This window comes from Sciurus carolinensis, chromosome 13, assembly GCF_902686445.1.
Source record: "Sciurus carolinensis chromosome 13, mSciCar1.2, whole genome shotgun sequence".
Classification (NCBI taxonomy): Eukaryota; Metazoa; Chordata; class Mammalia; order Rodentia; family Sciuridae; genus Sciurus; species Sciurus carolinensis.
In genome coordinates this window covers 88,142,331-88,167,512 of record NC_062225.1, presented here as the reverse complement: position 1 = coordinate 88,167,512, position 25,182 = coordinate 88,142,331, and the positions used below count along the sequence as shown (strand labels likewise).

The window sequence follows — 25,182 nt, the reverse complement described above, 5'->3', positions numbered from 1 at the left end:
CCAGACCTTTAACTATACTACAGAGCAATAGTAACAAAAAACAGCATGGTATTGGCACCAACATAGTCAGGTAGAGCAATGGTACAGAATAGAAGACACAGAGACAAACCCACACAAATACTGTTACCTCATACCAGACAAAGGAGCCAAAAACATACAATGGAGAAAAGATAGCCTCTTTAACAAATGGTGCTGGGAAAACTGGAAATCCATATGTAGTAAAATAAAATTAAACCTCTATCTCTCACCTTGCACAAAACTCAACTCAAAATGGATCAAGGACCTAGGAATTAGACCAGAGACCCTGAAAAAGTAGGTCTGATTCTCCATCACATTGGCTTAAGACCAAAGTTCCTTAACAAGACTCCTAAAGCGCAAGAAATAAAAGCAAGGATCAATAAATGGATGGGTTCAAACTAAAAAGCTTTTTCTCAACAAAGAAAACAATCAATAATGGGAAAAAGAGAGCCTATAGAGGGCTGGGGATATAAAAAACTTGGAATGGACCCACCTTTTGACATAGCTATCCACTACTTGGTTTATACCTAAAGGACTTAAAATTAGCATACTATAGTAACGTAGCCACATCAATGTTTATAGCAACTCAATTCACAATAACTAGATAATGGAACCAACCCAGATGCCCTTCAACAGATGAATGGATAAAAAAAACTGTGGTATATATACACAATGGAATATTACTCAGTCATAAAGAAGAATAAAATTATGGCATTTGCAGGTAAATGAATGGAACTGGAGAATATCATGCTCAGTGAAATAAGACAATCCCAAAAAACCAAAGGCTGAATGTTTTCCCTGATAAATGGACAATGATACATAACGGGGGGGTGGGGGGTAAGAGAAGAATGGAGGAACTTTGGATTACATAGAGGGAAATGAGAGAGGGGAGGGGGCAGGGTATGAAAGATGGTGGAATGAGACAGACATCATTACCCTTGTACATGTATGATTACACAAATGGTATGAATCTACATTGTGTAGCCATAGAAATGAAAAGTTGTAACCCATTTGTGTATAAGGAATCCAAATGCAGTCTGTAAAAATATAAAAAAAAAAAAAAGAAAAAAGAAAAAAGCAAACCCAAACACAAACAAAAATCCCTTTAAATTCAAGGAGAAAATAAATTTTCACCTTTGCCATCTTAAAACAACTAACAGAGATATAAGCTACTACAAAAAAATCACATGTAGACTTACCTCTATGTTATATTCTGCTCCATCTGTGTTGATTCTTATGATAACATCATCATCTCCTATATGGGCTAGAACCCTAGAGTTAGGCTCACCTTGAAAGAAAAAGTAATATTTTTTAGTATTAAAAAACAGATCAAATAATAAACTATACATTAAACCTTCATTAGACTGAAATGTACATGGTACTCAGAGTTCTGCCGACAAAAACCAAAGGCCCCAGAAAGAAGCTAGATAATTCTCACCTAGTAAGGAGGTCTAAACTTTGAAATCTATCAAATTCCCAAAAACATACCCAAAAGTTCATAGCTATTCTTCCAGAAAAACTTTAGCTAATTTTGGATGAGAAAGAACTAAGAGAAGGCAGAAAATATGATCTGGAATAAACAGATCTTAAACTGTACTGTGCCATTTCTGTTCTATGCCATTTTTTTTTTTTTAACCGTGGGAAAAAGTTTAAAAGTAAACTGCAGCCAGATGTGGTGGCACACATATGTAACCTGAGCTACACAGGAGCCTGAGGAGGGAGGATCACAAGTTTAAAGTCAGTCTGGGCAACTTAGCAAGACCCTGTCTCAAAATAAAAAATAAAAAGGCCTGAGTCCAATTCCTAATACTGCAAACAAAACAAAAAACAGCAAATGCTTGTTTGATATATGTATTCTCAAATAAATATATGGGTAAGTTATTTGGCTGGGTGTAGTGGTGCACACCTGTAATCCCAGGACACGGAAGGCTGTGACAGGAGAACCTCAAGTTCAAAGCCAGCCTCAGCATATTAGCAATACCCTTAGCAACTTAGCACGATTCTGTTTCAAAATAAAGAATAAAAACAATTGTGGAGTAACACAGTGGTAAAGCACCTGTGTTCAATTCCCAGTTTCAAAAATAATAATAATAATAAAAAGTAAGTTATGTGTTCTCCTAGCTTCCCTGTTTTAAGTCTTATTAAGGAAAGTCTATAGTCCTTACCTAAAGACAAGAAAAGGTTAATAAATTTGTATCATTTGAGAAGAAAGAAATCAATTTTAATCATCAAAATCAGCCAGCTAGCATGACATGCTAGGTAACACCCATTTCCTCCTGTTACAATGTTTCTTCTTTCAAACTTAATACAGGGCAAATAAAACCACAGCAGAATATCACTGCTAGGAGAGCCCTTCTCCCACCCATCTACCAGAAGAGATGTTAGATTTGGAGAACTAACACCCCAGACACGAGAGCAGCAAGTTTCCTACTAACCAACCACATGTCCACTGAAGAAGTCTTGCCATTTCACAGCATACTCGCTTTCCTCTTTACCATCCACCACCACAACTTTGAAATTTTGTGAAAAGCGTTCAGTACTTGATGTCAGGTACAATTTAAAATGCCTAAAGACAGAATGCATTCAGAGTTCACTCTATGCATATAAAAAAAAACATAAACTTTCTTAAAATTCTGGAAAAGCTGACAGTAAAAAAACACTATGCAAGTTATAACTAAAGTACTTAAAGCAACTTATCTCCTATAAAGACAAATGAACTATGGTCTAGTTGCAAAAGACCAAAAGAAAGTAATTGGAGGGGGGATTCAAAGAGCTTATGCATTCCTCTTTCCTACAAATTGGATAATAAGGAAATATGCATGTGGATACCTGAAGTTGAAGTCTTGCTTACCTCGAAAAATTACTACTAAAGACCAATATTATATATCATTAACTGAATAACTACTCAATGTTACATACTCTGTCATCTCCACACAAGTCAAAGCTGAGGCATAGAGGTTAATCAACAAACTGTGTAACAAACACAAGGTTACACAGCTAGTAAACAGTGAAACTGGAAAGTGACCATTTATTTCACAACCCTGTACTCTGCTGCCTCTAGCAATCAAGCTGGGTGTCCTACAGGAAAATTGCTATTGCTGTACAAATTAATATTTAAAAGCACTCATGTTTTCCTCCACTTCAAAGGAACGTATCTTGAAAAATATGTACCCGAAATTCCATTAGGAAAATAAATACAAAGCCTCCAATGCAAACATTAAAATATGCTCTCCAGATCTTAGAGATGGCTTTTTGTTTTCTACAGTTGTTCTTCGGACATAAAAACTGGGATGGCAAACAAGACTTTTTCAATGTTATTTAGGGAGCCCTTCAATGTGTCCATGAACACCAAAGGCAAAGAAAGGTATGTTATTCATCTAAGCCACAGGAACAAATTTTGTCAGTTGTGGTGTTGAAAATATGAAATGTTACTTCCCCATGGGTCTGTTTAAGTCTTTGAACTACCAGGAAGAAATGTAGCCAAGAACAGTCTCCGTGGAAACAAATATTTTTAACTTTTTGCGCACATGAGGTAATTTTAGTTTGCTTGTGGTTTTCAGTGGTTAGAGTGAAAGAGATACAACGAAATATTATTTCCTAAAACTTTAGAACATTTTCTCCTGCTCTCCAAAACTGTATCTTCCCACACCTTCTCAGTAATGATTTTTTTTTGTCTTCAGTTATGCTGAGAACTGTGAAAAGCATTCCTATTATAAATACCTTATTACTTAAAGCTCTCTATGAATCATAATATATTTAAAGTTCTTTCTGAAAAAGTAAAAAAAAAAATGCATTTTTCATTTTCAATGTTATACATCTGCTCTAGAGTAAAGATTTTAAAGGTCAAGTAATGGTAAAATTATGGTTTTTACAAATTTTCCAATCGTAGCTTTTGAGTTATAAAAACTCCAACAGGAAATATCAAAATTTATCTTAACTTATCCTCCTAAAGTTATGTAAAGTTATTTACTTAAAAACATTTATAGCCAGGCGCAGAGGCGCAACGCCTGTAATCCCAGCAGCTCGTGAGGCTAAGACAGGAGGATTGCAAGTTCAAAGTCAGCCTCAGTAATGGTGAGGTGCTAAGCAACTCAGTGAAACCCTGTCTCTAAATAAAATACAAAATAGGGTGGGGATGTGGCACAGTGGTAAAGTGTCCCTGAGTTCAATCCCTGGTTCCAAAAAAAAAAAACCAGTAACAACAATGACAAAAACCTCACATTTATCTTGCTTTTCATTTCAGAATTTACTATGATAACAGACTAGTGCTAATCATTATTTTTATATTCTTAATGGTCCAGCTTGTCATGCATATTACTTTCATTTTTTTCCCCCAGTCCTAGCCCTCCTCAAATAATTTGAGATATTTCACCTTTAGGAAAAACATTAAGCTTTTTACAAAAAAAAAAAATTCTGATAACATTATCAAAAAAATAACAAAACCTGGGCTGGAGTTGTGGTTCTGGTGCTAGAGTGCTTGCCTGGCATGTGTGATGCCCTGGGATCAATCCTCAGCACCACATATAAATAAATAAAATAAAAGATCCACTGAAAACTAAAAATATAAATTAAAAAAATATATTTGCAGCTTTTTCATTACTTTAGATAAGTATTTCTTGATGTATACCAAAGAGAAAATGTAACTTAAAAAAATTATTTATATATATTTTTAATTGTTGATGGTTAATTGTTGATAGTAATGATGGTGATTACCATTTTTAATTGTTCATTTATTCCTATGCAGTGCTGAGAATTGAACCCAGTGCCTCACACATGCTAGGCAAGTGCTCTACCACTGAGCCACAATCCCAGCCCAGGAAAGCTAACTTAAATGCAAATTTTAAGCATTTCCTTTCTTCACAAAATTAACTCATACAGTCCCTCAGCATCTCGTGCTTTCCAACCTCTAACTTCATGTAACCTTGGTTTAATTATTTCCCTTCCATTACTATTTAAAAATAATCTCTTTACCATTACCACCAAGTAATAAGTAGATTCACAAAGGTGAGGGTAGCCATAATATAAACGCATCATTTCAACTCCTCAGTTATTATTTTTTTAAGCTTCAGTAACACAATATAATAGAAAAAGGAAAGCTATCAGATTTGAGTCTGAAAAACTTGGCTCAAATTCCATCTTCTCCACTTCTCACTTTTTGACTTTGGCCTTAATCTCCAAACCTAAGCATTCATCTACAAATGGCAAAAATATCTACTAATGACTGGTCTGAAGGTTAAATAACCTATTTTAAAGAACCTAGCACAAAATTCTCATAAATTGGCAGACATATTTCCCATTAAACATTTAAGATCAAAACTATAGAAAACAAATTACAAACTTCCACATATTATTTAATGTTTTTTCTTTTTCTTTTTTTCCCTTGTGGTGCTGGGGTTTGAACTCAGAGCCCCACACATGCTAGGTAAGCACTCTACCATTGAGCTACATCCCCAGCCCAACATTTTCTTAATGAATAAGTGTCATCTATGAGACATGAAAGAGAAATATCTGAGGTATACAAGTATTTGCCCCTATGGAAAGGATTTTATAGGTCACCCCAAATCAAGTTTTAATAGAAAGTCAGAAAGCTAAATTTTGAGTTCTTATTTTTCTCCTCTTCCCTTGCTTTTATTTATTTCTTGCAGTTTATCATATCCGCTTCTTCTTGAGCTCTCAACAGTACAGCAAAAACAACACAAACTTTGGAATCAGGCCTGTGTTCAAATTCTGTATCAGCCATTTACTAGCTGAGTGATCTTAGATGCATTACCTAATGTCTACAAACCTTTTATTTTTTTTCTTTTTGTGTCTTCAAAAAGGAAGTAACAGGAGCTGACCATAGTGACACACACAGTCAGTGATCCCAGTGGCTTGGGAGGCTGAGGCAGATCTCAAGTTCAAAGCCAGACTTAGCAACAGTGAGGTGATAAGCAACTCAGTGAGACCCTTACTCTAAATAAAATACAAAATAGGGCTGGGAATGTGGCCCAGTAGTCGAGAGTCCCTGAGTTCAGTACCCGGTACCTCCTCCCAAAAAGGGGGGGAGGGGCGCAGGGGAATAACAGCAGCCAGGAGTGGTTGCACGTGCCTCTAATTGCCTATAATCCCAGCACTGAGGAGGATGGGGCAAAAGGATTACAAATTCAAGGTCAGACTCAGCAACTTAGTGTGACCCTGTCTCAAAATTAAAAAAAAAAAAGAAACAGGACAATGGATGTGGCTCAGTGGTTAAGTGCCCTTGGGTTCAATTCCAGTACCAAGGGGTGGGAATAACTACACAGTGTATGGTAAGAATTAGAGATAAATTATGCAAAACACCTAGCAGAATATACAAAATAAGCATGTGATGGACTACAGCTGCTATTACTATTATTACTAGCAACTATAGCTATTACTACCACTCTGCTCAAATTTGCTGTAAATTAGACACTAGATAATCAATATTGTAATATTTTGCTATAAAATCTAATAAAAAGAAGGTATTCCAAACTAATATAAGGATTATGGCAAAAACCAGAAAAAAGAGAGCAAAATAATTTTGCACAAAATATCAGTAATGCACAATAATGGACCAATTTCTTTAATGTTCTAAGCACTACTACAATTCAGTAGCCAAAAAGATAACCCAATGGAAAAATGGTCCAAGAATATGAAAAGTCAATCGCTAAAAAATAAAATAAATGAAAAGATACTCAATTTCACATAAAATGAAAATCAAAACTGAGATACCATCCCTTCAGAGGGCAAAAGCAAGAGGTTAATAAAACCTAATATTGGCAAGGGTAGCAGGAAACAGGTAAATTCATATACTGCTACTGGAAGAATGAGTTGAATCTCTTTGGAAGAAAACATGGCATTATCAATAAATATAGCATTCACATCCTTGACTGAGTAATTATCCTATGAATGTATCCTTCAAAAACACCCAAAAGAGTTGGGCATGTTGGCACACACATGTAATCCCAGCAACTGGGCAGCGGAGGCAGGAAGATTGCAAATTAAAGGCCAGCCTCAGCAACTAAGCAAGGCTCTAAGTAACTTAGTGAAAACCTGACTCGAAATTTAAAACAAAAAAAATGTTTTTGGTACCAGGAATTGAACTCAGGGGTACTAGGTCACTGAGTCACATCCCCAGGCCTTTTTGAATTTTATTTAGAGACAGGGTCTTGCTGAGTTGCTTAGGGCCTCGCTAAATTGCTGGGGTTAGCTTTGAACTAGTGATCCTCCTGCCTCAGCCTCCCGAGCTGCTGGGATTACAAGCATGTGCTACCATGCCCAGCAAAATTTAAAATTTTTAAAATGGGCTAGGGATGTGGCTCAGTGGTAAAACACCTCTAGGTTCAATTTCCCCAACCCATCCCAAATAAAAACAACACCATAAGAGGTATATTTACAAAGCTATTCACTAGAGCATTGTTTGTTATAGAAAAAAAAAATTTTTTTTAATTAAATATCCATTTGTTAAGTACTAGTCAAAAGTTGTTATAATTCTATGCACTGGAAATTATGTGACTGTTTATAGTAATATAAATCTATGTTGTGGATATCACATATAGTAAGTACCCCAGAGTATTTGTGAGGGATTGTTTCCAGGAGGTTCTGCAGATAACAAAATCTGTGGATGTTCAAATTCCTAATATAAAATGGCATGGTGTTTATATATAAACTCTTAGATACTTTAAATCATCTCTAAATTACTTATAATACCGAATACATGTAAATTCTATATAAATAGTTGTACAATTCACAGAAAAATAGAACAAATGAATTGGATATGGTACCACATGTCTGTAATCCCAGACACTCCTGAGGCTGAGGCAAGAGAATCACAAGAATGAAGCCAATCTGAGCAACGGAGGGAGAACCTATCACAAAATAAAATTTAAAAAGGGCTGGGGATGTAGCTTAGTGACAAAAAACTTGCTTAACATACACAGGCCCTGGGTCTGATCTCCAACACCACAAAAAATAAATAGATAAAACATAGAAATACAAATAATACAATACTGTAATGTTTAGGGAATAATGACAAGAAAAATCTGTACATATTCAATACAAAGAAAAATTTTTTTCTAAGAGTTCTGATCCATAGTTGATTGAATCCACGCAAGCAGAATTCAGATGTGGAAGGTCAGTTATACCTACACATACCATGTGCAAAAGATCCACATACATAAAAACATGCAATAAAAATTATTAGAGGGCTGGGGAGATAGCTCAGCTGGTAGAGTGCTTGCCTCGCAAGCACAAGGCCCTGAGTTCAATCCCCAGTACCGAAAAAAAAAAAAAAATTATTAGAAGTTTACACAGAACACCCTTATGGTTACAGAAATGTGAATGTTTTGAGAAAGAGTGAAAACAATAAAATTTCTCTAGTATTTTTAATTTTTGTCAGTGCCAGCGATAGAAACCAGGCCTCACACATGCTAGGCAAGTGTTCTAAAACTGAAATAAATCCCAGCCCCTATGTGGTTGTGTTTTTTTGTTTGTTTTTGCTTTTGGTTTAGTTTGTTTTTTTGGCATGGGGGACTTAACCCAGGGGCACTTTATCACTGAGCTCCATCCCCACACCTTTTTATTTTTTATTTTGAGACAGAGTCTCACTAAGTGGCTGAGGCTGACCTCAAACTTGTAATCCTCCTGTGTCAGCCTCCCAAACTGGTGGGATTATAGGCATGGACAGCTATGCCCAGCACCTATGCAGTTTTTTTAAACCAGGCACACATACTACTTTTTTTAAAAAGTGTGATACAAGTTTGTCTTATGAATAAACCATAATTCAGCCCAGTTACATTCTCTTAGGACTTATTTTTTAATATTGGATTTTTTAATACTTGTTTCCTAACAACCCTAGAAGGAGGTCTACAATTACTGAACTAGTTTAAATCTGCAAAACAACATGAATTAAAATCACTAGCCAAATCAAGCACGACAATTTATGGTATGAAGGGGAGCTCAATTTTAGACCTAGTGCAACAGCAGACTATGTGTGGAGTCCTAATCTCTAAACCTCAGTGTCTTCACACATAAAGTAAAGATATATTTAGTACCTGGTTGATGGTGCTAAAGTTGTACCAAAAATGTAAAGTATTATTATTATAAGCTTTCAATTGATTAAAATTCCTAGCCGGGCATGGTAGCACACACCTCTAATCCTAGCTCCAATCAGGAAGCTGAGGCAGGAGGATCACAAGTTCACAGTCAGCCTCAGCAACTTAGCAAGGCCCTAAACAACTGAGTGAGAAATGAGTGAGACCCTGTATTAAAATAAAAAATAAAAGGACTGAGGATGTGTCTCAGTAGTTAAGTGCTCCTGGTACCAAATAACAACAACAAAAAAAAACTCCTCCCCTGAAAAACAACAACAAAAAATCCTAATTAAAGTTCCTAAGTTAGAATTTCATAAACATTAATACCATCATTAATACCTTTACAACACTCACTTTTTAAAACAAATACTCATCAGTGTGAATTTCAGAACAAGAATCATACATGATGGACTATAATTACATCAATTACAAATCTTTAAGATATAATTTCCTAAGATTTTGACAGAAATCTTTTCTGCTTTTGCCAAACCAAGCCCCCCACCGTCCCAATATTTTTCTATGAATAATTCAAGTTACCTTTTCAAAGCTGAAAAAGTCAGTAGTGTTTCCAAATGTGTCGAGGCCTGTAGATCCCTTTTCCTTACCGAGTGCTGCTGGATATTGGCTAGAGAGAGGATATCGTAGTCTGAGAGCAAAGAATCGAGCTTCTCTGAAAAAAAAAAAAGGTAAAAAGGTTATTAGCTCCTAAACCTACTCATTTGGCTACATTATCACTAAAATGAGAATGCCAAATAAACTGATACATTATGAAGCAACTAAATGTACTGCACAACCAACAGTGTGTTCTTTCTTTCTTTCTTTTTTTTTTTTTGGTACTAGGGATTGAACTCAGGGGCACTAAACCACTGAGCCACATCCCCAGCCCTATTTTGTATTTTATTTAGAGACAGGGTCTCACTGAGTTGCTTAGCACCTCACTGTTGCTGAGGCCAGTTTGAACTTGAGATCCTCCTGCCTCAGTGTCCTGAGCCACTACACGTATTGTTTTCCCCCAGTACTCCACAAGCTAGGCAAGAGCCCTACCACTGAGTTACATCCCTAATCCTGGAGTAATATAACAAAACTAAACCTGAATATAATGAAGAGCTTAAGTTCCAGTTCTTAGGACATAAAGAGATTTTAAATGCTGCCAAGTTAAAGAACAACTGGAGGAAGCAATCAGCCACACCTAGAATGCAGAATTCCAGAACAAATGACCCCAATTTCTAAAGGAAATAAATGACTTTAGAAAGAAGGGAGGGGTAGAGACAAAAAAGATTTAAGAACACAGCAAGCAATCATGATATGTCAACCTTTTTGGATTCTAGGTCAAACAAGTCAACTGTGGGAAGATATTTGAGACAATTAGGGAAATCTGAACATGAACTGCATATTAAGATACTAATTTTGATAGATCAAAGAGTACGATATTATACAATGAGGTAACTTCTAGATAAGTCATTTCTGGCTTGTATGTTAGAATTTCTTTTTTTTTTTTTTGCGATGCTGGGGATCGAACCCAGGGCCTTGTACTTACCAGCTGAGCTATCTCCCCAGCCCTATGTTTAGAATTTCTAAGATAAAAGTTGCTGACTTGACTTTAGCACTGCCTGTTCTGGGACCCACTGTGTGTGTCTTTTTTTTTTTTCTTTTTTTTTTTTTGTGGGGGCAGGGGGGTGCTGGGGATCGAACCATGGGACTTGTGCTTGTAACACAAGCACTCTGCCAATTGAGCTATCTCCCCAGCCCCCTTGGGTGTCTCCGATGGGGCTATTTTCCCTTAGACAGGGAGTCTTCTCCTCCCACGTCCAACCTGGAAAAGAGCAAATATTGCAAAGGTTGCAGAGAGAAGACAAAAGGAGGCTGCATCTCAGGGAATTTTGAATGTCCAATTTGTGGAAGAAAAGAGAAAGAAAAAGGCAAAAATAGTAAAACAAATCAGCACTTCTGGGCCTCTACCAGCAAGTGGTCTTAAATGGACAGTTTCATAAAGTATAACATGAATGGGAGAGTCTATTGTCAATAGTTGTTCAACATCTGCAATCAAATGTAATTCCTTAGTTTCTCCTCTTTGAATACAGGAAGAGTCAAACTTTGTAATATTAGAGCCCTTAAGTGCAGTGCCAAATCCATACTGAAGACGTTGGAAAAACTTGATTTTCAAGCTTAAAAATTAGTCAGACCTTTCGTTAAATTCTTACTTTCCTATGTTTGCTCTCCTATAAGAAGTGATTTATTATTTTTTCATAGTTAAAATATGGATCTAGGGCTGGGGTGTAGCTCAGTGGAAAAAGTGCTTGCCTACCATGTGTGAGGGACTAGGTTCAAGATCCAGCACCACAAAAAATATGTACAGGTCTAAAAATATATATACAGATCTAAATGGTATATACACATGACATGTAAAAATCCTACATACATCTCTAATATTAAAATTTGCAATCATAATTCCTTCCTTTATAAAATGACCTAGCTGCTTATAGTTGTGCTGCATAGCCTTGTATCTGTTTGAATTTCAATACATATAAAAACTTTTGCTTAAACTTACAGATTCAGTGCCTTCAAAATGATTATCACGGGGGCTGGGGAGATAGCTCAGTCGGTAGAGTGCTTGCCTTATAAGCACAAGGCCCTGGGTTCGATCCCCAGCACCCAAAAAAAAAAAAAAGATTATCACAGAAAATCTTGAAAATTCATTTGAAGGGCTTATGTGAAGAATGTTATATATTTTTATAACCTAGTAATGAATATTTACAGGCAAATGCTGAATTTCTCTTTATTTTATATTTCTATAGCTCATAAAACTACAGATCATTTTACATTATAATAAAGGTTTTCTTTGCTGAATTTAAAATTATGTATTAGTAGTACTATCAGAGGGCACTGATGTACTATTGTGTAGTATCAGACTCAGCTCTTTAAAACTCTGTAGAAATTGATGAGCTAAATAATCTGGATGAATTATGAGAGAATGTATTTGTTCAAACTTCAAAAACACTTTTATTCTTTTCTATTTATTAAAGAATACCTGTAGGGCTGGGGAGATAGCTTAGTTGGTAGAGTGCTTGCCTTGCAAGCACAAGGCCCTGGGTTCAGGAAAAAAAAAAAAAAAAAAAAAGAATACTTGTAAGATCCCTACAGTTGTAAAATTGCCAAGGCAAGTAATGCCAAAGAAAGGACAGCATATAAGTACAGTATTTTAAAAATTCTACTTCAATCATAAAAATATCAGGTAATTCTATATGATGCATAAAGATAATATTTTTAATTTTTATTCATTAAAATGAGTTTTATTGTATCTTTTTCTTTTTGATATATAAGCTACAATAGAAGAATTACTATTAACCACCATGGATGCTGACTCCTCTAAATGGCAACATCACATATTTGAGCCCTAAATTAGAATTTCTAGATCCTAAATGCCAATAGAGGCTATAAATAAAATAGCCCAGCCCTCTCGATTTACAGAAGGAAAACTGAGACACTATTTCACTCATCCCTCCCACAAGCCTCTATTATATTGCAATGCATTATAAATGTTAATTTTAAAGAGTCTGAACTCTTAACACAGGTCTCATGATTTCCTGTGGGAAAACTACTTTTTCTATTATGATATGAAATATTCTAACAAATAGCCTATCAAGACAAAGACATATAACTTCAATTTTCATTATTCTTTAAAAGACGAGTAATATTTTGTTCATAAAGGATAGTGAAATCATTGAATTGCATTTTAGAAACAAAATTTTTGACTTTAAAAGATGATTAATTTCTCCAACACAATCAGAAAAAGGATCATTAATAGCAGAATGGATACAAAACTAAAGTACATGACCCTTGACATATGCAAAGCCCCCCTCCTCTGTTAATGTAACAAGAAGGATTTTCCCTTCACTGTGGAACTTGATGTGCAAACAGAAAAATTGCTTCAAGGGACAGCACCCTATTTCTAAACAGTTTTATCACAATAGCATGCTTCGTTACTGCTGAACCACTTGCAAGAGGAAGGTGTGTTGCCGTGTTGCTTCTAGGGGAAAATGGGATATGCTGCTCCTTATGACCTGCCTCCATGAGTGGACCACTTTCTTCAAAACACATGCAATACAGGGACAAAATGGTGATACTCAAATATTAAGAATACTGTTATGAAGATGAAGACAAAAGGGGAAGCATTTTCCTCATACATAAAGTTATGGATCAGTACCTATGAAAACCTTAAGTGGAGGAGTGAATTTCCCCTAATTCCCAACTTAAATAACATTATAATGCTTAATATGCCATCCAAAGTCCCTATCCAGAATACTAAAAACTGGCACAGTAAGATACACATATGTTGCTATCATGTTACTATGTAAAATGTTTAAACCATCTTCTTTTTAAGAATTTTTTAAATTGTTGATGGACCTTTATTTTATTCATTTATGTACATGCGGTGCTGAGGATCAAACCCAGTGCCTCACACATGCCAGGCAAGCGCTCTACCACTGGGCCACAACACCAGTCCCGCTTCTCATATCTTCTTAATTTGATTAACTATTAATATGGCTAATAAAAAGCTCTATGTTATTACACATACACACATACACACACACACACACACACATACACACACACACACACACACAGTGGCTGACTCAATCTTTCCATTGCTAAATGGTGCTACATCAATTCCTTATCAGCTGGTAAGTAGGGAAAAAAAAGAGCAATAAATGTATTTATGGCCTAAGAAACCAAAACTGGAAAAGCGAATCTTATACAGAAAAACCATATATCCCAAATTAAAGATAAAAAAAAATAGAAGTATCCCTATCACTGCAGTGTATAGATCTATTGATATTAGGAAGTAGATCCATAAAACTATACTAATCCCTAGAAAAAACTCAACATGAATTATTTTACCAGACTTAGTCATCATGTAGGAAAAAGCAAAGACACATTGTCCCCAACATCAGTAAAAGCAAAAATAAGTTTTTACTTCAATACAAAGCAAGAGTAACTACAATAAGCTGGGCATGATGGCACACACCTATAATCCTAGCAACTCAGGAGACTCATACAGGAGGATCACAAGTTCAAGGCCAGATTTAGCAGCTTAGTGAGACCCTGGCTCAAAAACAAAGAGGGCTGGGATTGTAGCTCAGTGGTACAATGCTTGCCTAGCATGTGTGAGGCACTGGGTTTGATTCTCAGCACCACATATAAATAAATAAAGGTCCATCAACAACTGGGGATTGAACCCAGGGCCTTGTGCTTACAAGGCAAGCAATCTACCAACTGAGCTATCTCCCAAGCCCTAAAAAAATATTTTTTAAAAAATAAAAGAAACTACAATAAAGTACATGCTACACCTATAAATGATCTTTCATCAACAGAAACTTTGTTACCTCCTTCAAAATCAGGATTTTTAGAAGACAATATCTCTTTAAAAAGAGATAGAAGAATTTCTAAAAAACTATCTAGAAATATTTGAGATGATGTTTTCCTTTCCTCTCAACAAATATCACTGCAGAAGTAATGGTATTCAAAATTATTTCAGTGTTCTCAAAAACAGCAGCAGGAACTTAAAATACATCTTTATTGTGACTGATATAAAATATGCTTTAAAAAGTTTTAGGGTTGGGAATGCAGCTCAGTGCAGTGCGCTTGCCCACAATGCATGCACAGGCCCTCAAGGTTCAAATCCTAGTACCACAAACAAACAAAAAAAAATTTTTTTAAGTTTTAAAGGACAGAATCATCCCCATAAACATGTCCAATTATTTTATGTCAATAAAAAGTTTAAAATTTTTAAAAAATCAAAAACAGAATCAATTCAATAGTATTCCCTTCAGCTAAATATTCTCAATCAGTTCACTCATTCATTCATTCCCTATCAGCCGACACTGTCCAAAAGCTGAAACAACATTAACAGAAAAGTCCTTGCCTAACAGCTCATTTTAGGGTGGGAGACCCAGACAATGCACACACACAAAAAATATGGCATTGTTGAGGACACTAAAGCAAGATAAAAGAGAGAAATGGGTAAGGCCAGTTTTCTTTAGTGGTCAAGGGCAGAACAGTGCCTCGCCACTGCACAATACTTAAACACACTGAAGAAAGTTAAGGACAGACTCACTGCTACCGAACGGAAGTCAATTTAATAAAAGTTTATTCAAGCTTCTAACTTAATAAATAAAGTAGCAGTAATTTCTACACTTGCTAGATACCACCCTTTAGGGTTTTTTTGTTTGTTTTTTTTTGATTTGGTGCTAGAGATTGCACTCAAAGGCACTTTAAACTGAACTAATATTCCTAGTCCTTTTTGTTTGTTCAAGATAGGGCTGGCTAAATTGCTGACGCTAGCCTCCAACTTGAGATCCTCCTGACTCAGACTCCCAAGTCACTGAGATTAACAGCATGCACCACCACAACTGACCGATACCACCCATTTTCTATTAACAAATTTTCCTCTTAAAATTTAACCTAGAGGAAAGCTGTTTCAGAAGGGATCAATCACTTTTCTACCAATGCTAACTGTTGGTGAATCAATCCTGCTAGGAATTTTTTTTTTTCTTGGTACAAGAAATTGAACCCAGGGGCACTTTACAACTGAACTACATCCCAACCCTTTTAAAAATTTTTTTATTTTGAGGCAGGTTCTCACTAAGTTACTGAGATTGGTCTTAAACCTGCAAGCCTCCTGCCTCAGTCTCCCAAACTGCTGGGATTACAGGCAGGCACCACTGCATCTGATGACCCAGCTAGTCATAATGCTCAGTGGCATGAACAGAAAATCTTCAAGAGCTTACCATTTATTCGCCCATTTCTAAGTGTTCCCTATAATGTACCATGCTGGGTATTTCAATATAGTATCTTCCCTGAGATATTATCCTCATTTAACAGGATAAGTAATTTATCTAATTTCGTAAAGTTAATCAGACACAGAACTAGGTTTTGAACATTATCCTGCTGACTGAATTCCTCAAGTTCTACTGATGTGATACTTTTGAAACTCCTCTAAAAACACTGAGTTCTCCTGGAACTTTCTACGTTTTGGTACCCTACTTTTTTTTTTTTTTTTTTTTTTAAAGATGTCGACAGACCTTTATTGTATTCATTTATTTATATGTGGTGCTGAGAATCGAACCCAGTGCCTCATGCATGGTAGGCAAGCACTCTACCACTGAGCCACAACCACAACTCCAGCCCTGGTATCCTACTTTTAAAAATGTCAAAAAAAATATGACCTTGCTTCCTTCAGAATTGTTTTTGTAGTACTGGGGATTGAACCCAGCAACACAAGCACTCAACCACTGAGCCATATTCCTAGCCCCCTCCCTCTGAATTCTAAATCCCTTTGTTTATACGTTTCTTCTGGTGTTTTGTGGTCATGACATACTTATCTCATCATCAGACTAAAACTGGCCAAAAAGGAGCTGTGTTTTATCCACCACTGTGTCTTTGCCTCACAACACCCAGCACAGAACCTTACGCCTACCCACACTCACACAAACAAACTGCACCAATTCTCAGGGCTGAGACGCTGGGACAATCCTTCAGCCCTTCAACCACCCTGACACAAGTTGGTACATGAACTCAGTTTCATTCAAGATCATAATCACTTCTACTGATTTAGAAACTTAATCTCAGTATTGTAGTTTCATTATCATAACATGATTTAGTGGTTTTCAAAGTGTATATAATCCCCAACAAGTGGCATCAGCATCACCTGGGAATGTGTTAGAAATCCAAGTTTTAAGGTCTTCCCTTAGACCCACTCGGTTAGAAATCTTCAGGATGGGGTTCAGAAATCTGTTTAACAAAATTTCTAGGGGCTGGGGAGATAGCTCAGTTGGTAGAGTGCTTGTCTCGCAAGCACAAGGCCCTGGGTTCAATCCCCAGTACCAAAAAAAAAAAAAAAAAAAAAAAAAAAAAACTTCTAGGAGAGTCTCATGCACTCTAGTCTGAAAACCACAGTACAAGCAAGGCATGTTGGCACCTGCCTGAAGCCCCAGCTAATTGGGAGAATAAGGCAGGACGATCATTTGAATCTAGAACTTCCAGGCAGCCTGAATAACACAGCAAGACACTCTCTTATTAAAAGAAAAAGAAAGAAAACCACTTAAATAAGTTAACTAAGCTAAAGTAAGGAACGGGTCAAAGTGAAGGAAAAAAACCTTTAAGCACAAGGATATTCATTATTCATTTTTGCATTATTTTTTAAAACAAAGAAAAAGAGAAATTAATAACTGGATAAGTTCTACAACTTCAAATGATGGAGAAAAATCTGCAACCGTTTAAAATGTTGTACATTACAACTTTTTTTTTGGTAGCAGGGATTGAATCCAGGGGCGCTTAACCCCTGAGTCACATCCCCATTTTTACAGTCTATTTAGAGACAGGGTCTCACTAAGTTGGGGGCCTCACTGAGTTGCTGAGGCTGGCTTTAAACTTGTGATTCTCCTCCCTCAGACTCCCAAGTCACTGGGATTACAGGCATGCACTACCATGCCCCGTTACTACAACTTTTTAAGGTCTGAAAAATAAAAAAATAAAAAGGGCTTGGGATGTGGCTCAGTGGTAAAGTGACCCTGGGTTCAATCCCTTGTACCCAAAAAAAAAAGGAAAAATACTTATGCTATGTTAATGAAACAAAGAGATATTTAAAAAAAAAAAAACTGTTCATATTGCATACCTTAATTATAAAAACAAGCCTTGGGGCTGGGGATATAGCTCAGTTGGTAGAGTGCTTCCCTTGAAAGCACAAGGCCCGGGGTTCAAATCTCCAGCACCACCAAAAAAAAAAAAGCAAGCCTTAAAAAAATGACAAGAGCCAGGTACGGCACACGCCTGTAATCCCAGCTGCTTGGGAGGTTGAGGCAGGGGGATCATGAGTTCAAAGCCAGTCTCAGCAACTTAGTGAGACCCAGTCTCTAAATACATTATTAAAAAAGGGCTGGGGATGCAGAGCACCCCTGGGTTCAATCCTCAGCACCAAAAAAAAAAAAAAAAAAAAAAAGACACAATAGTAACATTACTAGTTATTTTGGTTGTATTTTCTATAATAAGCACTTTTTAAATGTAGCTTCCAAACACACTTTAAAATACTTAACAAGTATGTCTGCATTGCAATGTATTCTCTTTTAATAAGTAGAGATCTCAAATTGGATGTCCTGGAGCCATCAAAAACAACCTAGTAAAAGCAGATGTCTCTGGAGCTAAATTGGAGCTACTTATTGCTCTTGATATTGTCTTCTTTCATGAGCAAGGACCCTCTCTGATACTCAATATTCCACTGCACTTCACTTTCAAAATTTTAACCATTGGTAATCACAATTTTCTACAGTATTTTCAAAAGAATTTGTCCCTCCTCCCTGTACTTCCCCAAAGATTCTCTTTTCTATATTTAAATCTCTCAACAAACAAGTATAAACAACCAGACTTCTTACAACAGAGTTTATTACAGTTAGTACTAAATACTATGTTACCAAATGATCTTTCTTTGCTCAGCATCTGGTCATGGACTCTTAAAAATTCTACAATGGCTGCTGATTACTCTCTAGAATGAGCAGTATAAATTTCTACAAGTTGACTCAGCCATCACCCTAAATAACTGAGATTTTCCTCATTTCAGTCAACTACAAATACAAATTAGAAAATAAAAGACAATTTAATTGAAAAGATCAGACTGTAGAATTTTATTACATAGGTGTCCCCTATCTACTCCTCCCTGTTCTTCTCTGTCAAGTGCTCCAGTTTATAGTTTCCCTGCTTGCCTTCCTATCTACTGGTGCTTAGAGATCCCACCCTTCCTTACTGCTTTTGTATCTTTATCACCCCACCTTCACTTCTCCTTTCCTACACCCACGTTCTACACTTTTTTCCTCTTTTCCAACAGATTCCATTTATGCATTTATTCAACAAATACCTTAAGAACCTCCTATTATTCAGGCACTGGCAATAAAACAGAAATATATTTCCAGTATTTCACACTTAGGGAAGAGATCACACAAAATTACAATAAAGTGTGTCATCTGCCATGAAAGAGCAGTTATAGGAAGTTACAGGACAGCAGGGGCAGGGTTCTTGCCTGGTAAACCAAGGATGCTTTCCCAGGGAAGCTGTATTAAAATCAAAAGGATAAGGTTGCAGTCTAGAGAAGAAGAAAAAAAGAAGAGATTCTAAGCACATATGCTGCACACGAAAGGGAGAACATAATACTTTAAAGAAGTGAAAGCAACTCGGTGAGTCATTGTGCAGAAAAACACAGCAATAAGATGAGGTGGCTGGGCTCAGTGGCGCACTACTGTAATCCCCGCAACCCAGGAAGGTGAGGCAGGAGGATCCCAAGTTGGAAGCCAGTATTGCCAATTTAGCCAGACCCTGTCTCAAAATAAAAAAAATAAAAAGCTGGGGATGCAGTTCAATGGTTCAATCTCTAGTCTCTAGTATCGAAAAAGGAAAAAAGAAAAAATAAAAGAAGATGAGGTATGAGGCTAGAGAGGCAGGCAGAGATCAGGTTAAAGGACCCTGGAACAGGACTGGGGTTGTAGCTCAGAGGTAGAGCACTTGCCTAGCATGTGTGAGGCACTGGGTTCAATTCTCGGCACCACATATAAATAAACAAATTAAATAAAGGTCCCTCAGCAACTAAAAAATATTTTGTAGAAAAAGACCATGGAACAAAATCCAGGATTTTGGACTTTGGACAAAGACAACAGTTGTTAAAAAATATCATTAGAACTTCAGTGTGGAAAATGTGCCAGAGAGGAAGAAAACTGGAATCTGGGAAATCAATACGTAAGATACTGAGGAAATCAGGTGGAGATCACCAGAAGACTCCTAGGTTTCTGGCCTGAGTACCTAGGTAGATATTGGGGTGGTGGGGGCGCCACTGCGGGGTCAGCAACTGGATGCTGAAAGACTAGAGTGGCAGAGTCTATCTTGTTCATTATATATAATTCTCAACTACACTGCTCACTTACATAGGACTTCTTTTGCGTTAAGTCATCATGTATTTTCATCTGTGTTACTTGATAAGTCATACAGCAATTTTAAGTGGGAAGAAAGCAAAGCAAAACTATATTATACTATGATTCTCAACACTGACATCAGTGGTAAAAAACAGCTAATACTTTGCTTCTTCTAAATGTTCTGAAAGAAGAATAAAGAAAAAGCAGGATTAGGATTTTCAGGGCTGTGATAACCAGCTCTATGGATGCACATGTGGAGTTGCCTACAAGAGATTTGATAAACCTTTGAGACTCCATCTTTTTCTTATACCTGAATTGTTCTGTATCTGGGATAAGTTTTTATGGCCAAGGACCATAGTCTGATGACCTAAAGTACAGCCAAGTTTCTTTCTTTGAACTTAGAGTTGATATTAATTTTTTTTTTTTTTGGTGGTGTTGGGGATTGAACCCAGGGCCTTGTGCTTGCAAGGCAAGCACTCAACCAACTGCGCTATCTCCCCAGTCCCTTAAAACTTACTTTTAAACCTCAAAAGGATATAAATTTTTGTGAGTATATAAGCATAAATACAGGTATAGCTATACATATACACATGCATATACACATACAGATAATTATCCCCATGTATTTGAGAGTTATGTAAATAAATTGTTAAAAGGAAACATCTGTGGGCCTTTTACATTTTCTTTTTTGCAGCAAACTGCATATTCCTAGAATACAACCTTCCAAGTGTAATGAAGAACCCTTATAGTACTCTGCTCACACTCCAACTGCTCTGCTGTATGAAATACAAAAGATTCCCCCCAAATGACACCATAATTGTCATGCATCTACTCCTGATGTCAGAAGTGGAAAAGGACTGCTTAGGAAGTATTTACAGAACCTGTGGAGAAGACAATGAGACCAGCTCTTCAGCACCCCGGAAAATACAGAGGAGGAAAGGAAGCAGACTGACCAGGTTATGAAATAAGCCCTAAGCACACATGAATCCCTCCCTGAATTTAAGGGATAAGAAAAACAGAGAAGTGTTCTCTTCTACGTCAGGAGCCCCAGAGCCTGGGAACTAAAAATGTAATTTTATGGGTTTTTACCAGTAAGGGGAAATGGAGTTTCAGTAGCCTCCACTAATTAATTCCCCATCGAGAGCTTTTGACCACTGGGTATGGTGGCACTCACTTGTAACCACAGTGACTTGGGCGGCTAAGATAGGGGTATCCCAAGTTCAAGGCCAGCCTTGGCAACTTAGTGAAACTGACTCAAAATAAAAAACAAAAGGGATGGGAAAGTAATTCAGTGATAGAGCAATCTTGGGTTCAATGTCAGTACAAAAAAAATTTTAAAAGGGAGAAAAGAGGAAAGATGTGGATACTGAGGTACCCATTTCATTGGATGATTTCAGAACTAAGAAATACAGTATATGAAAAGTCCTTCATTTCACTTCCCTACCCCCGTGACACCTATCCCTGTTCCTCCTTCCCTACCAACTTTTCTCAGGCTTTCTTCAAATTATAGTTCCAGTTATATAAACTTAGATTCTCTCACAAATAGAAAATGATGAAGGATCCAAAAATCAACCAAACTTGGCCTTGCAGGACACACCTAATGTTCTGGAATATTCTGTGAAAGTCAAAAAGATTTCTCCAGTTTCCCTATTCCAGCTCTGCTCAACTCTTCATTCTATCCTAGTTTATTTCTTTGATAGTACAAAACAGAGTTATATTAATCTCTCTCATATCAGTTAGGATTGTTAATGTTTAGATTTCAAAAGAATGCAGTTTATAAGCAAAATTAACATGAAAAGAGGAATCTAGATGTCAGAATACTGAGCTGTTAATGAGCACTGTTATATGGAGAATCACCAAGCCAATAACCTCAAGTTTCAAAACATATGTTTCAAATACAAATGTTCATCCCTCATCTGTGACCTATATTTTTTCCTTCCACCCACTACATCCTCTTTCATTCAAAGTAACACAAAGAGAAAACAATTTTGAAATCAAAGTAAGACTTATACACCCCAGCTGCAACTTCAACAAGATATCATCATGACTAAGCTCATATGATTCATAACTTTCCTAAATTATGCAATTCATAACAGTTCGATTGAAATCATTTTTGGTGACCTATGGAGTACTACAAATGGCTTCTGTTTATTATATGTATTTCTGCCCTTCTGAAAAATGTTATAAGCTGGGCATGGAGGCAAACAACTGAAATCCTAGCAACTCAGAAGACTGAAGCAGGAGGATCACAACTTCAAGGCCAGTGTTGGTAACTTAGCAAGACCCTATGTCAAAATAAAAATCACTAGGGATACAGCTTGGTGGTAAGCCCCTGGATTCAATCCCCAGTACCACAAAATAAGTAAATAGAGAAATTTACAAAAAGAAAAATGTTATATACCTAATCAATACTGAGTGCTATAGTACGTAACATCTGCAGACAATTGGCTAATAAACAATAAGCCATGCTCTGAAGCTTCTTGTCTTGATCAACTTAATCTCAGTAAGATTTGAGTTAAGCAAAAAATGTCATCCTGAGCAGTCAAACATCTTGTGCTGTCCAACATACACAAGAATCAATTCTTCAAATACCCACAAGGCATATGTGTTCATCACTATGTAAATCTGACAAGTCCCTATAACTTTCTAAGACCCATTTTTTCTACCTATTAAAAAAACTAGACACAATCTCTAAGTTTCATTACAGTCTCTAAATTCTAACAGTCTCTCATTCTGTTATCAGGAGTGCCCTTATTTTCCTCCTCACCTATTTAACCTTAAAGTCCTGGCTCAACTAACCCTACCCCAGGCAGCCTTGCCTCCCTTCCTAGACTGCATCCAGTACCCTCTTCACGTTGATAATATCTGTCTTAAAGTACCCTGCACTCTCCTCCATGTTGTTTTAGAAGTGTCTGTTTAGATCTCTGTATGAGTCTCTACTCTGCTATGCCATAAGCTTTTTCCTCCCCTCGGTAGGAGGAAGTGAAACTCAGAGGCACTATACCACTGAGTTATAGCTCCAGTCCTTTTTATTTTGAGACAGGGTCTAAGTTGCCCAGGTTGGCCTCGAACTTGCAATTCTCCTGCCTCAGCTTCCCAGGTGTGTTCTACCACACCAGCCTATGCCATAAGTTTTTAAAGATGAACATAATCTGATATCTGTATTTCTGATGTCATGCATAATACTTGGCCAACAGTATGAGTGCTTCAAACATTTAATGAAAAAAATGGGTAAGTCTGTGCAGTTTTCTGGCACAGATGGTCTGCACTTTAGTAATTAAAAAAACCCACTTGGTTAAAAAAATCTGCAAATGTTGCTGAGAATCACTCCAGAAGTAATGCCTTTTCTTCTATACTGTATGCTTATTTTTTCACACCTGAGAACGGGAGAATAAAAAGTAAAAAGTTGTCAGACAGATGAAAATATAAATTTAGTATCTCAAAATGTATGTTTTTTCCTTTTTATTAACATTTATCCTTAAAATTAAGCAGATTCTTACCCTGTCCATCCTGATCACCCATACTTCAAAACTTTCCTTCAACTTGTGTTGACTTAGCACTTCCTAACTGGCTCCCTCGCTCCTTTTCTTAAACAGTCACTTCGTATGAGACAACCACAAGGTTATTCAGGGGAGAACACTCAACACCTTTAATACCCCTACCAGGGGCTGGGATGGCAGAGCAGTGCCCAACACATGCGAGGCCCTGGGTTCTAGCCCCAGTACCAGAGGGGAAATGCCATCAGTCAATTATAATTTCTGTCCATGAAATAAGAAAACATATGGTTTCACATTTTCTTATTATTAATTAACCGAATGGTATTGCATCAACTTTTAAGAGATAAAGGACACTAAGACAGTATAAAGTCACACAAACTAACTTGCACCCCTCCTTGAAATCCAATCTTTCTGGAAAACCTAATAGGGGCCCTTCATTTTATGGGCTCAAAACTGATCAAACGGGTCATTCCCTGATCATTTCTTTTAATTTTGTAAAGAGAGCACTCCCGGCGGCAGACTCCCAGTTGGTCCGGCAGGTCTTGGCTCCCCCCTGCTCCCCAAGCGCCGCCAACAAGCTACAACTGCAGTAAGAACGAGCTTAGGATGACGGCAAAACCCAGCTGCAAAACTCCAAATTCCGTCAGAAACTGCAATCGAAACCACTCCAGTCGCCGCCTTCCAACGAGATTCCTGCACTCCGGGCCTCCCACAGAAGAAATTCCAGCTCGCTGCTCAGAGGGCCGAGGGACCCTGGGGCTCCGGGCCTGCCTCCGGTGGCCGCGCACCACACACCCGATTTCTGCTCCAAACCGGCCGCCGACCCTCACCTCCAGCAACGCTCCTGCGGGCCTGTCCCCTCGCAGCCCGGGCGGGCGAGCCCGTCTCGGCATCCCTTCCCGGACGCGGCGCCACACCCCCTTCCCACCCGGACCGCCGGGAACGCGCCGCGGCGCCCGCACCCCGCCCCGAACACCTGACCGCTCCGCTCCCCTCGCTTCCTCGGCGGCCGAGGCCGGCTCGCCCCCGGGTCTCACCGAGTCGCTGGCGGGAGCCGAAGCCCGGATCGTCCGGAGGTCGCGGCGCCAGCACGAAAGGAACCAGGCTGGTCAGAAAGAGGAGACGCTGCCTCATGTTCCCGGTCCGGCCACCGGCTGCACCACTGTCGGCCGCCTCCGCCTGACGGGACTCGGAAAACTGCTCACATTGGGGGAGGAAGGGATCCACCCGGCCCGGCGCCTCAGTGCTCCTTCCCCTCCCGCGCCGCCTACCGGGAAGACTCCAGAGCCAGGCTCGAGGCCCCCGGAAGTGCAGGCGGCGCTCGGAGCGCCGGCTCTGCCCGCTTCCGGCCCCGCCGACCCCCGCACCGCCCACAGCCGGAAGCGGGCGCCGCGCGGCATGCCGGGAGTTCCGGCTCGCCCCGCCCGGCCCGGCTCGGCTCCGAGCCACCGGGTTTCTTGCCTGCCCTGTTCGCGGCCTGCCTGGCTCATCGAGCGGGAGGTCGGCCTGACTGGCCGCGGCCCGCGACGTCCTGACTCGACGCAGCCCCCGTACCCGGGCGACTGCAGAGAAGGACGGCAGGAGTTGGCGAGCACGCCCTCAGGCGCGTGCGGCCGCTGCCCTCAC

General features: G+C 38.3%; 1 protein-coding gene and 1 non-coding gene across 2 annotated transcripts in view; both read right to left on the bottom strand.

The window, feature by feature from the left end:
• Adam17 (ADAM metallopeptidase domain 17) overlaps nucleotides 1–24,890 on the bottom strand; it is a 54,561-nt gene extending 29,671 nt beyond the window's left edge. Inside the window, exons 1-4 of the mRNA XM_047521890.1 lie at nucleotides 24,594–24,890; nucleotides 9,645–9,777; nucleotides 2,454–2,584; nucleotides 1,218–1,306 (exon numbers count right to left, since the gene is read on the bottom strand). Of these exons, the coding sequence (XP_047377846.1) occupies nucleotides 1,218–1,306; nucleotides 2,454–2,584; nucleotides 9,645–9,777; nucleotides 24,594–24,690 (450 nt within the window). The 5' untranslated portion in view covers nucleotides 24,691–24,890. The remainder of the gene's footprint in view (nucleotides 1–1,217; nucleotides 1,307–2,453; nucleotides 2,585–9,644; nucleotides 9,778–24,593) is intronic.
• Nucleotides 16,213–16,285, bottom strand: Trnag-acc (transfer RNA glycine (anticodon ACC)). The gene has a single exon. It is a non-coding gene; the product is annotated as a tRNA-Gly (tRNA).
• Nucleotides 24,891–25,182: the final 292 nt, after the last annotated feature.